Source organism: Ahaetulla prasina, chromosome 8, assembly GCF_028640845.1.
Source record: "Ahaetulla prasina isolate Xishuangbanna chromosome 8, ASM2864084v1, whole genome shotgun sequence".
NCBI lineage: Eukaryota > Metazoa > Chordata > Lepidosauria > Squamata > Colubridae > Ahaetulla > Ahaetulla prasina.
In genome coordinates, this window is record NC_080546.1 from 64,650,845 (window position 1) to 64,667,602 (window position 16,758).

General features: G+C 37.1%; 1 protein-coding gene across 1 annotated transcript in view; it reads left to right on the forward strand.

Moving 5' to 3' along the window:
• Positions 1-2,880, forward strand: part of LOC131202853 (biorientation of chromosomes in cell division protein 1-like 1) — a 46,324-nt gene extending 43,444 nt beyond the window's left edge. The window contains exon 8 of the mRNA XM_058192326.1: positions 1,263-2,880. Within this exon, the coding sequence (XP_058048309.1) occupies positions 1,263-1,371 (109 nt within the window). The 3' untranslated portion in view covers positions 1,372-2,880. The remainder of the gene's footprint in view (positions 1-1,262) is intronic.
• Positions 2,881-16,758: the final 13,878 nt, after the last annotated feature.

Here is a 16,758-nt window from a genome sequence, read left to right on the forward strand (position 1 = left end):
CATATTTTTGATTATCACTTTTGTTTTATTCTGATTTATTTTAAATCCTGATACCTTTCCATATTTATCAATTGTTTCCAACAAAGATCTACTTGAATTTATAGGATTTGTTAAAGTAACCACTAAGTCGTCTGCAAAAGCTCTAACTTTGTACTCATATTGTCTAATTTTAATTCCCTCTATTTTCGTTAACTCTCGTATTTTATCCAATAATGGTTCCAGAGTCAAAACAAACAATAGTGGTGATAAAGGACATCCCTGTCTCGTTCCTTTTGCAATCTTAATAACTTCTGTCAAACTACCATTTATTATAATCTGAGCTGTTTGCTCTCCATAAATCGCTTTAATTATTCTAAAAAAACAATCTCCAAATTGCATTTTCTCTAATAATTTAAATAAAAAATCCCAATGCAATCGATCAAAGGCCTTCTCCGCATCCAAAAAAATATGTGCTGCTGAAGTATTCTTCTTTTCCAAATATTCCAATATATTAATAATCTGTCTAACATTATTCCTCATCTGCCTCCCTTTTATAAAACCAGATTGATCAGTATGAATTCTTTGTTGTAAAACTAACATTAATCTATTTGCTATTATTTTAACAAAAATCTTATAATCATTATTTAAAAGTGAGATCGGCCTGTAATTACCGGGTTTAGAGCAATCTTGCTCCTCTTTTGGTATCAGTTCTCCAGTAGCTATCGGCCGATTCAACTCCTCCCTTTGTTCTAATGTTAGAGTATTAACCTTATAATCTTTCAAATAATCATAAATATCCCTATTCGATATTTCGAAGAATACAGTTTCGAAGAATACAGTTTTTTATAGTATTCAGAGATCAAGGAGGTCTGATGGGAAGAGTAGAGGGAGGCATCCAGATGTTTGGGATCTGTCAGTGGAAAGCCCCAGAGTTCCTCATCCATGTCTTGACTGAATTGCATAGGTTGCAGTGGTACAAATGAGAAAATGGCAGGGTGTCAAGGTGGCCAGGGACAAAAAATAGCAGCAGACACTTTTCCAAAGATGTTCTTATGGATGAGCAACACCCAAACAATCCTTATCAGGCAGCCGAAAAGAGGCAGAATGGAAGAGCAACTTAGCACTAAATTCTCTTGCTTCCCAATTTAACCAGGATCCCAACAATGGCATGGCTGGGGACTGTCTCTCCCAAAGCAGGTTATGAGCCTAGTTTGATCAAAGTCACTGGATTCCATGCTTACTAAAAATAATTACCCCTTTTTTGTTTGTTTTGATACTTTCAGATCAAAATTTCAACCCACCAAGCGCAGAAGGGAAGCGAGTCCCCCAGTGTCACGTAAGAAGGATCGCCAGAGAGCTGATGAGACTGACATGAAAAAGTCCAAGCGATAGTTGGAACCCATGTCAGTGGGGATTCAGGGTAGGAGGGAACGTTCTCTGCTCTATAAAACTTGGATGGGCCGCATGTGTGTATTTCCAAGATGTAACTTATAATACACATGTCATATTTTAAACAGCTTTATAAACTATTTGTTTATGAAGATGATATGAATTAGAGAAGGTTTCTTTGTGTCTAGGAGGAATTTGCTGATGCTTCAATCCACTCTTCACTAGTGGCTTCTTAACACCTTTTGTATATAAAACATTTATTTAAAAAAAGATTGTATTTTACTGTGTATGAACATAATGGGAACACTTTATTGAACTGCAACACCTGGTATTATATCATATTGCTTTAACTGGATTATTAAATGTTGTGCTGCCATGCTTAGCGCTGGACTAGGAGAAGGAAGTGCGAAGTTAATTTGGCTCAGAACATTCTCATATGTTCGGGACAAGTAGATAAGGAGAGCTTTATTATGTCCCTTGTTGTGTTTGTAACTTTCTCTATGCTAAGAGTTAAGAGTGACATTTACAGTGTTGAGTTCAACGTGCCCTTTCCTTTGGAAATGTATTCTCTACTTGTTAACTCTCTCCCAGTGTCCCAGCTGGAACATTGCACAAGAAAAGTTTTTGACTGAAGAACACATCATCTTTCTGTGGAGCTCTTAATTGTTCTTTTCCCAGGGCTTTTGTTTCTCCATAGAAAAATTGAAAACAAAAGGACTGAAAAGATTGGCAACATGCCTACTTTATCCACTAGTATTAAAGAAGGGTGTAAAATCTGGCTAGTTGTCCAAACTTTTAGTAGACTTGCATTTTACTCTCTCAAGAACAAATCTTCAATTTGAGTTCCATGTAAAGCTTTTTTTATTGTTAATCGCACTTGTCTCTTGCAAAGATGTAAGTTGCCAAATATTATGAGATTATTTTAAAATGTTCATATTCATCTTTTATAACTAAAACCAACATTGATTTTTAATTTTTTGTTGTAGTTGTTGTTGTTTGGGGGTCTTTTGTTGTACTGTGGATATTTCTGTCAAATATTCTAGTTTGTTTCTTATTGAATTTTTATATATAAATTACAAAATGTTTCCAAACTAAAGTCTCAGCATTTAAATTGCTAGATTTTTGCATGTATTTCTAGTCTACACTCAAAGATTGTCATCCCAAACATTTCTGAATCTTATTGATATTTATGCAAGTTAAGCACAAGCTGAAATCTCTGCTGCTCTGAGCCCAGCAATTTAATGATGCTTTGGGCTCATGAAATAGAAGTTACAGCATGGGATCAATCATGTTCATAGGGAGGTCTGTAGGATACAACCAAAATCAAGATAATAGCCATGACTGCACAGTCAAAACGCTGCCTGATTTTTATGTGCAAAGCTTCAATCATATTATTGTGGCTGCCATTTTGATCTTTTTGATTTATTCTGTGGATGCCCCTGCATTTCAGATAAAAGTTTTTTATCCTTTTCTATTTTCAATTATGACAAATTAAAACTGTTTTCAGTTTAATGAAGGGCTATGGATATTTTTTATCTTTAATTCCAACTTATTGGGTAGAGTAAGACTCAAAGATTTCAATTGACCTTCATAGTTATTGTCTTGCATGGTGTGAAGGCAGGAAAGACTGCAAGTCTTCATAGCTGCAAAAACACACTCTTCCTCTGTCCTCCAAATTGTGAAGCCCCACTTCCTGGTCACAAGTTCTGTTGCAGAAATGATGGGGGAAGGGAGCAGTCAGAGGCCCTGCCCATCCCCTTCTGCACAGAAAAGCCTTCCCCAAAAAGTTGTCGCCTTCTTTTACATAGAGAGTTCATTATCTAATATTCATTAGCTTTGGCTATCATAGTTCAATCAAGTTAACTCTTCCTTAATACAGCCATTAGCCATCAAATATGGGCATTTCCTCTTTGGCTGTTTGACTCAATTGCTATCTCTATCCATGCCTGTGAATTACATAACCCCAAGGATTTTGGCCAACACCCATTTGGCTTCAGCTGGATTGTCCTGAACTTTGTCTGTATACAAATGGCCACATCTCTAGCCCAATGAAGTAAAGTAGCAGAGGATAGATTCTCCCACCACAGGTTAGCTTTAACAGACTGTATCTTCTATTAAAAAGATTTTTTTCCAGCTAGAAAACTAGCTTAGGAACAAATTGACTGGATTTTATTGGAGAGTTCTTTCAGGTAGTTTTTAGTTTCTTACACTAGTCTTCAGCTTTGGGGTTTCCAAAGTGATTTTCTGTTTAAATATCTACCAGTCCTGTTCAGCTTAGTTTTTTTCATAGAGAGAAGCAACACTTTTAGATTAAGCAACTTCCTTGGAACAGTAATTGTCCCAACTAGAGGGGAAATTATCTTGGATTTAACTTTGATCTTTAGTTTCTCAGCTGAGATAAAAGTAGAGTTTTCTAAGCATCTTAGCAAGGGGTTCTCAAGAGCTTCAATCAAGGCACACAGTCTGAAAACCACCAAAAACTCAGGTCTGGGAAAAAAGCAGAAGTTCCTCCGGATGCTATTGAAGCCATTTTTGTAATGAGCAATTGCATTGGACTATAAATCCCAAAATCCTCATCCTCATATGTATCCTTCCTATCAAAGTGAAGTATCCAGAAGAGTCCATGAAAAGCAATGGAAAATGAATTGTATCACTGATGTACTATCACTGATAGTACTGCAAGTACTATTAACATTGCAGGAAAAATGGATTCCTGTACCAGTTAAAATACAACAAATAAAAATAGTGCTTTCTTTACTAGAAGCTATTTCTAAGCAATTGCTTAATCTGTCCCATAGGATCAGATCCCAGTGACTCTGAGCAGTATTTTAATCACTTTTTACACGTGTGTAATACAAGCAAACTCATGGGGCATACTAAGTGTATTACATGGAATGGAGGCAGCTAAAAGTGGAAAGTTTTATTTAGTTATGTTAAATTTTTTGATGCAGCTCAAAATCTGATAAATGCAATGAAACTCTGAATTTGAGGCAACTGATAATCAGTTTTATTTTGATCAAAGCAAGACTGGGTGACCTTGAACAGCAAGGCAAGGAGAGAAAAGCAGGCGTGCAAAAAAACTTTTTCCTTCTTATAGTTTACTCACTGCTTGCATTGGTTGTCATTACAATAGAAACATAATTTCATATTTACCATTTTATGCAAAGCTCATGATTTTCTCAGCACTCTGAAACAATGGACCTCAGAAAGAAAGAAAAGGAATACACCTTTTCCAGAGCTGCTAAGGTTGTTATCTTCACATTAGTTACTTGCAGCAGACAGAATTCACATTTTGAATTTACAGCAAGTTACTTAGCTAAGCTTGGCAATTAGCCTAGAGGCTTTCTCTCCTCAGTTGGCACATTAGGTTACAATGGGGCTTCAGCTCAGCAAGGAATATCAAAATTTGAGGTTTTTATTTTTTATTTTTTTATTTACATTTATATCCCGCCCTTCTCCGAGTTAGGAGAAGGGCGGGATATAAATGTACACTCTGTACATGCTCTAATCATTTCAGTTATTTCTCCTTTTTTCTTTACTTTGTGCATGACCAATTTCTTTATCCTTGGTGCCAACCTATTTTTAATAGTACTGATTTGATTTTTTTACAAGTTAGATGTGGGAGAACAAACCATCCAAATGAGGATTTAGACATTCAGATATCTTCAGTTTAACAAGAAGTGGTATATCCAAACACCAAGATTACATATGAATGAGGAATCTGTCGTGTCCCACTCCTCCGCTGACGGCCGGGTCAGGGAAATCCGAATCAGGCGTGCCTCTGCAGCTCTGCCAAAGTCCTAGCAAAGTCCTCAGGGCAGGCAGGAGACCAGAAAGTGACTTCAGCAAGATATGTTTAGACTTTGCCTGACTCAGAGAATGCCAGAAAGCAGATCCTTTATATAGGCCATGGGGTGTGGCTCCATGACTCAGCACTTATCCAGGCCTGCCCCTCCCTTCCTTCTGTTGCCTCCGCCTATCAAGTCTTCTGACGCGAGGGTCACTCCAGTCGGCAGCTGTTGGCAATTGACCTCCCTCAGGCTCACATGCTGTGGAGGAGGGGGAGGGGTCTAGTTGCTCCGTTTGCCTGGGCATGGAGCCAGAGCTGGGGGCTGGAGGTATTTCCTCCTCTTCAGCCTGTCTGGGCATGGAGCCAGGGCTGGGGCCGGGAGGCATACTAGGACATTCCTCCGTGTTCGGAAGCAGATAAGAAGACCCCGGCTGTGGTGAGATCGGACGAGACACAACAGAATCATACAATGATGTCATGATCCAAGTCTTGCCCTAATGAACTTGTGTTCCGCTTCCTGGTACAGTGTATAAGTATTTCATCAAGATTTTCACCCACTTTCCAACTGAAAACTCTCATGCTCTTGAGAGTAAGCAACAGAAACCAGCCACAGAAACTTTGAAATGAAGGACAGACCTGGGAAATTCTTGGGTTGGAGGTCAGAAATGGATTGTGATATTTTTATCTGTATCCATTAGCCTTTCAAGGTAGACTAGTCAGAAAACAGCCACCACAAAAACAACTGGAACTGAATTGTCAGGTAGAATAACAGGATTTTGGAAGTCTGTCAGAATTTCCCTTTGTCCCCTCTTATACCAATGTAGAAACAATATATGAATTTGAAACACCTTTCGTATGACGGAAAGCATTAGCAAGCAAGCAGGGTAAGAAGCTGATGGAATACAGCCATGCTTGAAAGGCCCCAAGGAACTGGGTATGATAGATTGTGTGAACTGGTTCAAATTCCCAATTAATTGAGATACAATCAGGGATGAAATGCTATCGATTCAGACCAGTTCGCCCGAACCCGGAATAATAAAAGCTACCGGTTCGGGCAAACTGGTAGTAACAAAATGCTACCGGTTCGGACAAACTGGTATTTCCAACAATCAGCTGTGCCGCACGATTTATATTTATATTTGCTAGAAATCAGGAAATCCTAGCAAATTTAAATCTCACGGCACAGTTGTCATCCCCCCCTCACTGTTCTACTTATCTTAGAAAAGGCTTCTTAAGGGACTGGCATAATAGTTTTGATTTTAAATTGGGGTTTTATTAATATTTTTATAATTTTAAATTTAAATTTTTAAATTATTAGCCTTTTGTAATTTGCTACGTTTTAATTGTTGGTTTTAATTGTATATATCCTGTGTCTTATTTTTGGCTGTACACCGCCCTGAGTCCTTCGGGAGAAGGGCGGTATAAAAATTTAATAAATAAAATAAAAAAATAAATATTAATCCTCCTTTTTCAGCGCTGCTCAGTAGTGCCTATGATGCGCAAGCATGCATTTGGTGCACACCGCACATGCGCGCATGCAACAAACAGGTAGCAAAGCTAACTGGTAGCAGACTTTGGAGCATTTCACCCTAGATACAGTATATCACAGAAGTGAGTACACCCCCTCATATTTTGTAAATATTTATATCTTTTCATGCGACAACACTGAAGAAATGACACTTGGCTACAATGTAAAGTAGTAAGTATGCAGATTGTATAATAATGTAAATGTGCTGTCCCCTCAAAATGCAGCACACAGCCGTTAATGTCTAAACTGGTGGCAACAAAAGTGAGTATATCCCTAAGTGATAATGTCCAAATGGGGTCCAAGTAGCTGTTTTCCCTTCCTGGTGTCATGTGACTTGTTAGTGGTACAAGGTCTCAGGTGTGAAGGGGAGTAGGTCTGTTAAATTTGGTGTTATCGCTCTCATACTGGTCACTGGAAGTTCAACATGGCACCTCATGGCAATTAATTCTCTGAGGATCTGAAAAAATGAATTGTTGCTCTACATAAAGATGGCCTAAGCTATAAAAAGATTGCCAAGACCCTGAAACAGCTGCAGCACGGTGGCCAAGACCATACAGCGGTTTAACAGGACAAGTTCCACTCAGAACAGGCCTCGCCATGGTCAACCAAAGAAGTTGAGTGCCCGTGCTCAACGTCATATTCAGAGGTTGGCTTTGGGAAGCTGATGTATGAGTGCTGCCAGCATTGCTTCAGAGGTTGAAGGGGTGGGCTGGTCAGCCTGTCAGTACTCAGACCATATGCTGCACACTGCATCAAATTGGTCTGTAGGGCTGTCGTCCCAGAAGGAAACCTTCTAAAGATGATGCACAAGAAAGCCCAAAAACGGTTTGCTGCAGATAAGCAGACTAAGGACATGGATTTCTGGAACCATGTCCTGTGGTCTGATGAGACCAAGATAAACTTATTTGGTTCAGATGGTGTCAAGCATGTGTCAAGCAGCCAGGTGAGTACAAAGACAAGTGTGTCTTGCCTTCACTCAAGCATGGTGATGGGAATGTCATGGACAGGGGCTGCATGAATGCTGCCGCCACTGGGGAGCTACAGTTCCTTGAGGGAATCTTGAATGCCAACATGTACTGTGACATAGTGAAGCAGAGCATGATCCCCTCCTTTCAGAGACGGCAGCAGGGCAGTATTCCAACATGATAACGACCCCAAACACACCTCCAAAACGACCACTGCCTTGCTAAAATTGTCTCCAGACCTAAACCCTATTGAGCATCTGTGGGGCATCCTGAAATTGAAGGTGGAGGTGCACAAGGTCTCTGCGTGACGTCGTCATGGAGAAGTGGAAGAGGACTTCAATGGCAACCTGTGAAGCTCTGATGAATTCTATGCCCAAGAGGGTTAAGGCAGTGCTGGAAAATAATGGTGGCCACACAAAATATTGACAATTTGGGCCCGATTTGAACATTATCACTTAGGAGTGTACTCACTTTTGTTGCCACCAGTTTATACATTAATGGGTGTGTGTTGCGTTATTTTGAGGGGACAGCACATTCACACTGTTATCAGTGGTGGGTTGCTACTGGTTCTGACCGGTTCTTAAGAACCACTGGCAAAAATCTGCCCAAGTTCACAAAACCAGTAACGATGCCCAGCTGGCCACACCCCCAACCGGTTTCCTTGGCCGAAGAGGTTGCAAAAACAAAAGGTTTTAAAAGGCTCCTCTGGCGATCCCAGCTGAATTGCCTGATCACCAGAACCTTTAAAAAACATGTTTTCTACAAGCACTTCAGCCGAAGAGCTTGTAGAAAAAAATCCTTTTAAGAGGTTGTGATCATTTGGGCTGCCATGAGGCAACTTCAGCTGGGATCGTCAGAGGAGCCTTTTAAAATCTTTTTTTCCTCTGGCAATCCCAGATGAGTTTCCTGATCATCACATGCTTTTAAAATCACTTTTTTACAACCTCTTACAACCACCCATGGCCGCTCAATTGCCCCCTCCCCCTAATTACTGCTCCTTTCAGGCTTGCAAAATCTGCAGTCAGTTGCATCAACTAGCAACTGAATCTGCCTGCCTCAATTGGGTAAGTAAACTATTAAAAAATAGTTAATTGGGCTTTTTAGTTGGGTTTTTAGACAGCAATTAAAAGTTAAGGAAGTTTTAAATTTAGCTGCTTTTATCTAAAACAGGGGTCTCCAACCTTAGTAACTTTAAGGCTTGTGGACTTAAACTCCCAGAGTTCCTCAGCCAGCTTTCCTGGCTGAGGAACTCTATGGGTTAAAGTCCACAAACCTTAAAGTTACTAAGGTTGGAGATCCCTGATCTAAAAAATATAAATAAAATAAAATAATAAAATAAAATACTTGTGCAGCTTTCTGAGATTTGATGTGTTTTTGTAGTGTTTCACTCTAACTACAGAAACACACAAAATCTCACAAAGCTGTATGTGGTATTTTGTGTGTGTGTGTCAGTTGTGTTGTGGTGTGTGTGTGTAAAGTGTGAAAGTTGGTTTTTGAGCTTTTTGTGGCTGTGTGAGGTTCCTGCTTGTTGCAGGGGCCATTTTGGGTGAAGTGCAGCTGCTTTTACATTGAGTGTGTCAGTTGTGTTGTGTTGTGTGTGTAAAGTGTGAAAGTTGGTTTTTTATACCTCTTATTGTTTTGTATACTTTATTATTTTTATTATTTATTGTTATTGGCCACGCCCACCCAGTCACATGACTGCCAAGCCACTCTCACCCAGTTACATGACCACCAAGCCATGCCCACAAAATAAGCCATGCCCACAGAACTGGTAGTAAAAAAAATTAGAACCCACCCCTGACTGTTATACAAGCTGTACACTCACTACTTGACATTGTAGCGAAGTGTCATTTCTTTAGTGTTGTCACATGAAAAGATGAACTTATTTACAATATTTACAAAATGTGAGGGGGTGTACTCACTTCTGTGACATACTGCATGTAGTGTTTTCTCCCTTGAAATACAAGTTTCTTGTTTAGAGATGCTTTTTGTCCTGAAAATTAAGAAGGAAGTTAGCAAACTTCAGTCAGTAAAATATTTTTTTTTGCACTTGTGTCAGAAGCACCAATGTGTTTCCAGGTTGAAAGGATTAGCCAGTGATATCACTGCTGCCCTGGGATCACCCAGTTGGCGGCTACTTTCATGTGATGGATGAGAGCTCAACCCCATCCCGCAGCAGCTCTCAGGTCTGAAATGCTAACCTCCTGCCCAGCATCCCAAACATTTGAGCCACCATGCTCCAGTAAAATAAATAACAATCAGTTCAACTGGTTTTGGTTTAAAAGGTTTGGGAGTTGTGCTTTACTGTAAAATGAATACATGAAAAAATACAAATCCTGTCTTTGGTTTCTCTTCACTCTTCTAAATAAATGCACTGGGTTTTCTTTTCTTTTTTTTCTTTTTTTCTTTTTCTTTTATACACAAACAAACGAATAGTACATCAGTCATTCCTTCCATGTGACATCTCGGTGTTTTCTCTGTATCTTTGTCTTTTTGTTATTTCTTCTGTCTTCATTCACGCTTAATCTATTACAACATTTCTCCAAAAACATACTATTCTAGTTATACCATTCTCTTACATAACTATTAATTAGTTTATCTGTATCTCTTTTCCAGCCAATGGTAAAATTGATCCCATATCTTAAAGTATTCTGAATCCTTTCTTTCTTTAATTATCAAAGTTAATCTGTTCATTTCTGCATATTCTAAAAAAAATTTTAATTACTTCTTCTAAAGGTATTTTCTCTGCCTTCCAATTTTGCGCAAAAACAATCCTTGCAGCTGTTATTACATGTATAATCAAATAAATATTTTCTTTGCTATTCTTTTCTGGGAGGCTACCCAATAGGAATAGCTCCGGTTTTAAATCAATATGTTGTATCATTTCTTCTAACCATATCTTAATTTTATTCCAATAGTTTTTAGTTTTTGGGCATGTCCACCACATATGATAATAATATCCTGGTAACTGGTGACATTTCCAACATTTAGCTGATTTATCTTTAAACATTTTTCCCAGTTTCTCAGGGGGCATATGCCATCTATAAAATATTTTATATTGATTTTCTTTATATGCTGTGGACATTGTTAATTTGTAATTCCTTTCCTATAACTGTTGCCATTTATCTAGTTCAATTGAATATCCAAAGTTCTTTGCCCAAGCTATCAATGTTTCCTTTACTTGTTCTTCCTCTAGTTCAATACCCAATAAAAAGTTATAATTTTTTAAAATTAGTTTATTCTCTGTTCCCATGAGTATCCTATCCAACTCTGTCTTTTCTAAATAGAAACCATATCGTTTAATATCTTTTTCATATCTTGTTTGTATTTGCATATACATATACCAATCCATCTCAATGCCCTGTTCTTTCACTTCTTGTTTCCCCTTCAATTCCCCCTTATCTGTTAATAACTCCTTGTATCTAACAATATTTCTAAAATTAAAAGTATTTGGGTGTATTAAAGCTTCCATTGTTGATAACCACATTGGTATTTTCAAATAATATTTGTCTCTAACTTTCTCCCATACCAATAGCAATGCGTATCTTATATAACGTCTGTGAAAGTACGTATGCATCTTACTTCTACCATACCATATAAATGCATGCCACCCCAATTGTAAATCATGTCCTTCCAAAGTTAATAGTCTTGTATTTCTTAATTCAACCCATTCCTTCATTCAAGTCAATGCTGCTGCCTGGTAATATAGTTCCCAATTCGGCAGTCCAAATCCTTCGCGTAGCCTCGCATCCTGTAACATTTTTATACTTATTCTTGCTTTTTTCCCTTGCCGTATAAATTTCCTTATTATCTTATTTAGATGTTGAAAGTAAGTTTTTTCAATTTTTTTGGATACTGTCTGAAATAAGAATAGTAGTCTCGGTAATCTATTCATTTTAATTGTTGCAATCCTTTTCGTAAACGACTGTTGTAAGTTTTTCCATTTCTCCAAATCTTTCTCAATTTGATCCTTCAGTTTATAGTAGTTATCCTCTTTTATCATTACACATTTTGACGTTTGGTATATTCCTAAGTAACATTTTTCACAACTTGTATATCTAATTTCTTTTTTATCTCTCTCTTTTGTTTTTCTGTGATATTTTTCACCAATATTTTCATTTTCTCTTTATTTATTTTTAGGCCAGACACCTTTCCATAGCTCTCTATTTGTTCTAATAATTTGGGGCCCATTGTTCGAGGTTCTTCCAAAATGAATACTAAATCATCAGCAAATGCTTGCGACTTATACTTTTCTTTTTTAATTTCATCCGTTTTATCTCTTCATTTCATCTAATATTTCTACTTAGAACTTTTAAAGTCAAGATAAATAACAAATGGCGATAAAGGACATCCTTGTCTTGTACCCTTTGTTATTTTAACATTTTCTGTCATTGTTCCATTCATCATTATCTTAGCTGTTTGTGTCTCATAGATTATTTTTATGGTGTTTATAAATCTCTCCCCAAATTCCATTATCTGCAGTTGTTCTATCATAAATTGCCAGTTCACGTTATCAAAAGCTTTTTGAGCATCTAAAAACATCATCACCATTTGTTTTTCTGAATGTATCTCATAATATTCCAACGTATTTAAAATTATCCTCATATTATCTCTAATTTGTCTCTTAGGTTAGAAACAATTCTGATCCATATGAATAAATTCATTTAACAATCTTTTTAGCCTATTTGCCATTATTGAAGCAAAAATCTTATTGTCCACATTTAATAATGAAATTGGTGTAAAATTTTTATCAATTGTAAATCTGCATCTTCTTTAGGTATGAGTGTTAACATAGGCCTCCCTCCATGAGCCTGCATTTTTGCTTTCAATAAAAGTTCATTAAATAGTTCCAACATAACATTACTCATCGCTTCTTCTAGCGTTTTATATAATTTTGCTGGGAGACCATCCAGTCCTGGTGCTTTGCCATTTTTTTTTGTCTTTTAATTGCTTCTGTCAATTCCATCATTGTTTTTTTTTTTCCTAGCATTCCTTTGTATTGTTTGGTTAGTTTTGGTAAATCTGATTTTTCAAGATATTTTATTATCTCTTCCTTCGAAATTTCCTCTTGGTGGTAAAGCTTTACATAGTATTTTTATTATCTTATTTTCTTCATTTCTATAATGTAATTTCCCTTTTTCATCTTGTAAATATTTTATTATTTTCTTTTCCTTCTCTTTTTTATTTTATATGTTAGCCATCTCCCTGGTTTGTTTGCATTTCCAAATGTCTATTTGAATAGAAAGTATATTGTTTATATAGCACAATACCAATGAAGTCTAGCACAATACCAATGAAGTCTGGCATCAGTCTAGCACAATACCAATGAAGAAGAAAAATAATAAATCTCAAAAGAAACCAGCATGGATGCAGAAAGAACTATCTGACAAATTGAAAGACAAAAAGGACAAGTATAAAAAGTGGAAAGAGGGGCAAATAACTAAGGCAGAATATCAGCAAATAGCCCGAGCCTGTAAAGATGAAATGCGGAAAGCTAAGGCTCACAACGAACAAAGGCTAGCGACAAAAGTAAAAAATAACAAACAAACTTCTTCCAACATGTTAAAAACAAGAAAAAAGTCAAGGAAACAATTGGCCCATTGCTGGGAGAAAGTGGCAAGAAGGTGACAAGCAACAGGGAGAAAGCAGATGTACTTAACTCATTTTTTGCATTTGTCTTTACACAAAAGGAAAAAAAAATCCAATTTATCAAAAACAGCACCACAAAAAACAGATTAGGAACACAAGTTAATATAGGAAAAAAATGGTAAGTGAACACCTGTCTACCCTAGACGAGTTCAAATCACCAGGACTGGATGGATTACACCCCAAGGTTCTGAAGGAACTGGCAGACGAGATCTCAGAACCATTGAACTGTATCTTTCAAAGATCCAGGAGCACAGGGGAACTGCCAGAGAACTGGAAAAGAGCTGATTTAGTTCCCATCTTCAAACAAGGGGAAAAAACCAGATCCAGGAAATTACAGACCTATCAGCCTGACCTCAATACCAGGAAAGATTCTGGACAAAATAATCAAGCAACGAATCATTGAACACCTAGAAGCAAACAAAGTAATAACCAAAAGCCAACATGGGTTTGTCAAAAACAGATCATGCCAGACTAATCTCATTGCATTCTTTGACAAAATGACAAAATTAGTGGACCAGAGGAATGCTGTCGATATAATTTACTTGGATTTCAGTAAAGCATTTGATAAAGTAGACCATAACCTACTACTAGATAAAGCAGAAAAATGTGGGTTAGACAGCACCACCACCAGATGGATTCGTAACTGGCTGACCAACTGCACTCAACGTGTAGTCCTCAATGGAGCTACATCCACATGGAGGGAAGTATGCAGTGGAGTACCCCAAGGCTCTGTTTTAGGCTCAGTACTCTTCAACATCTTCATCAATGACTTGGACAAGGAGATAGATGGGGAACTCATCAAATTTGCAGATGACACCAAGCTGGCAGGAATAGCCAACACTCCAGAAGGTAGGCTCAAGATACAGAAGGATCTTGACAGACTTGAACATTGGGCGCTAACTAACAAAATGAAATTCAACAGTGAAAAAAGTAAGATTTTACATTTAGGCAAAAAAACCCAAAATGCACAGGTACCGTATATGTGGTACCTTGCTCAATAGTAGTAACTGTGAGAGGGATCTTGGAGTCCTAGTGGACAACCATTTAGATATGAGCCAGCAATGTGCAGCAGCTGCCAGAAAAGCCAACACAGTTCTGGGCTGCATAAACAGAGGGATAGAATCAAGATCACGTGAAGTGTTAATACCACTTTATAATGCCTTGGTGAGGCCGCACTTGGAATATTGCATTCAGTTTTGGTCGCCACGATGTAAAAAAGATGTTGAGACTCTAGAAAGAGTGCAGAGAAGAGCAACAAAGATGATTAGGGGACTGGAGGCTAAAACATATGAAGAACTGTTGCAGGAACTGGGTGTGTCTAGTTTAATGAAAAGAAGGACTAGGGGAGACATGACAGCAGTGTTCCAATATCTCAGGGGTTGCCACAAAGAAGAGGGAGTCAAACTATTCTCCAAAGCACCTGAGGGTAGAACAAGAAGAATGGGTGGGGCTTCCGGGTGGCGCCGCTGCGCTAAATGGCGGACAATCTCAGTCCGCCCGTTCTTTGTGATTCTGTGAGAGCTGTTTAGACAGCGTTAATCTGCTGTCAACAGCTCGTAAATCTCTACCCTCGGGCAAGGAGATGAGCATTTGAACTGAAGTTGAGCCCCCAAGAAAAGCCCCAGAATGATTTCTGGTGGTTTGATGGGAACACTCCTTCTATAGCTCAAAAAAAGCTCCAGAATCCAGAACGCCTCTGCAAAAGCAGAGCAAAACGCAGCGTCCATCTCCGTGACTGAAGAGGATTACTGATAAATTGTCAACACGGAAATAATCGAAAGCAGGAGGGCTGGCATTCGTTTGTAAGATGATTTTAACTCCCTGACAGAGAAGTTATTTGAAGAGTGGAGATGAAGAAAGATGGCGTTTTGTGTTTTGAAAGTGAAAGCTAAGGAAATGCTGATTACAATTGCTGGCGTGGAACCTCTAAGAAGAAAATAACAAGATTTTTTTTTTTCTAAATGGAATTCTTTTTTTAAAAAATCTATTCTTTTTTTTTTATTATCTTTTTCTTACAGTGTTTAAGAAGAAAAATTTATTGGGTTTTTTTTTCTTTTTATTCCCCCCCCCCTTTTTTTTCCTCTTCTTGATATTATTTAGTCTAAAAATGGCTTTTAAGCAAAGAGATTTAACCACTTCTAAAATATTGGAAATATCTTCACTTCAGGTACGGAAATTGAGAGAGGATATTAAAGAAAGTCTAAGGAATTTTTTACAGGAGCTTATGGAGGCTCATCTTTCAGAAATAGATCAAAAATTTAATGAAATGGAGAAAGAAATACTGGATTTTAAAGATTTGGTGGAAGAGCAGAGTAAGGAGATGAAAAAATTAAAGGAATCAATTACTCCATTATTGTTATCTAGTACACAGACAGAAGAAAGACTGAATGAATTTAACCAAATTAATTTAGATTTGCAAAGGAAAATAGATGAAGTTCAAATTAATTTGAATTTAGAAAATAAAATAGATGATATTCAGGTTAAGGCTGATAAGGCAGAGGAAGAAAGGGTTATATTACAATATAAATTAATGGAATATGCTATAAGGGTAAGGGGCTTAAGAGAATCTAAAGAGGAAAATTTGAAAGAGATTTTTATTCAGGCCTTTGCTCAGATAGAGGGAATGGAACCAGAAGATTTTGAAGTTAATATTGAAAAAATTTATCGTGTTAATTCTTGGTGGGCAAGGCAGAAGTGCTTACCGAGAGATGTGGTTATTTATTTTACAAATAAGAGGATTAGGTATGGAATTTTGCGAGCATTTTATAAAAATAAATTTCAAATATTAGGACAAGATATAATAATGATGAAGGAAATTCCTCCTAAAATGTTAAGAAAGAGAAAAGAATTTGCCTTTCTGGTGGATGAGCTTAAGAAACATCAGATATATTTTAGATGGGAGGTTCCAGCAGGTTTAACACTGAATTATAAAGGAAGAAAGTATTTTCTCAACACAATTTGTAAAGCACGAGATTTTTATACTAATGTATTAAAGATTGGGAATTCTTTGTTAACAGATGTTAAGTTGAATGGTGAATAGATGGTCGAAAATGTGTAAGATAGAAGAAGGGGAGGGAGAATGTTTAACTTTATTACATATGATTATGGTTAATTTTTGTAAATGATTTATTGTGGATATAAATGTGTAATTTTAGGGGTACTATATGATATATTAAAGGTATAAAGGAATAGGAAGATGGAATATTGTTTAATTTTGGAGGATAGATAGTAAAATTTAGGAATTTGGATTAAATATTATATTTAAGAGATGGATGTAATGTTAATTAGAATGTAATTGTTATAATAGATATATTTTGGATAAGTTATAGGTGTAATTTTAATAATGTTATTTGATATAAGTAAGGTAAAGTGAAGATTTTAATTACTACAATTGACACTTTGGATATTTGTAATATTATTTGTTGTATATATAAATGTTAAAGATGTGAAAAGATGGA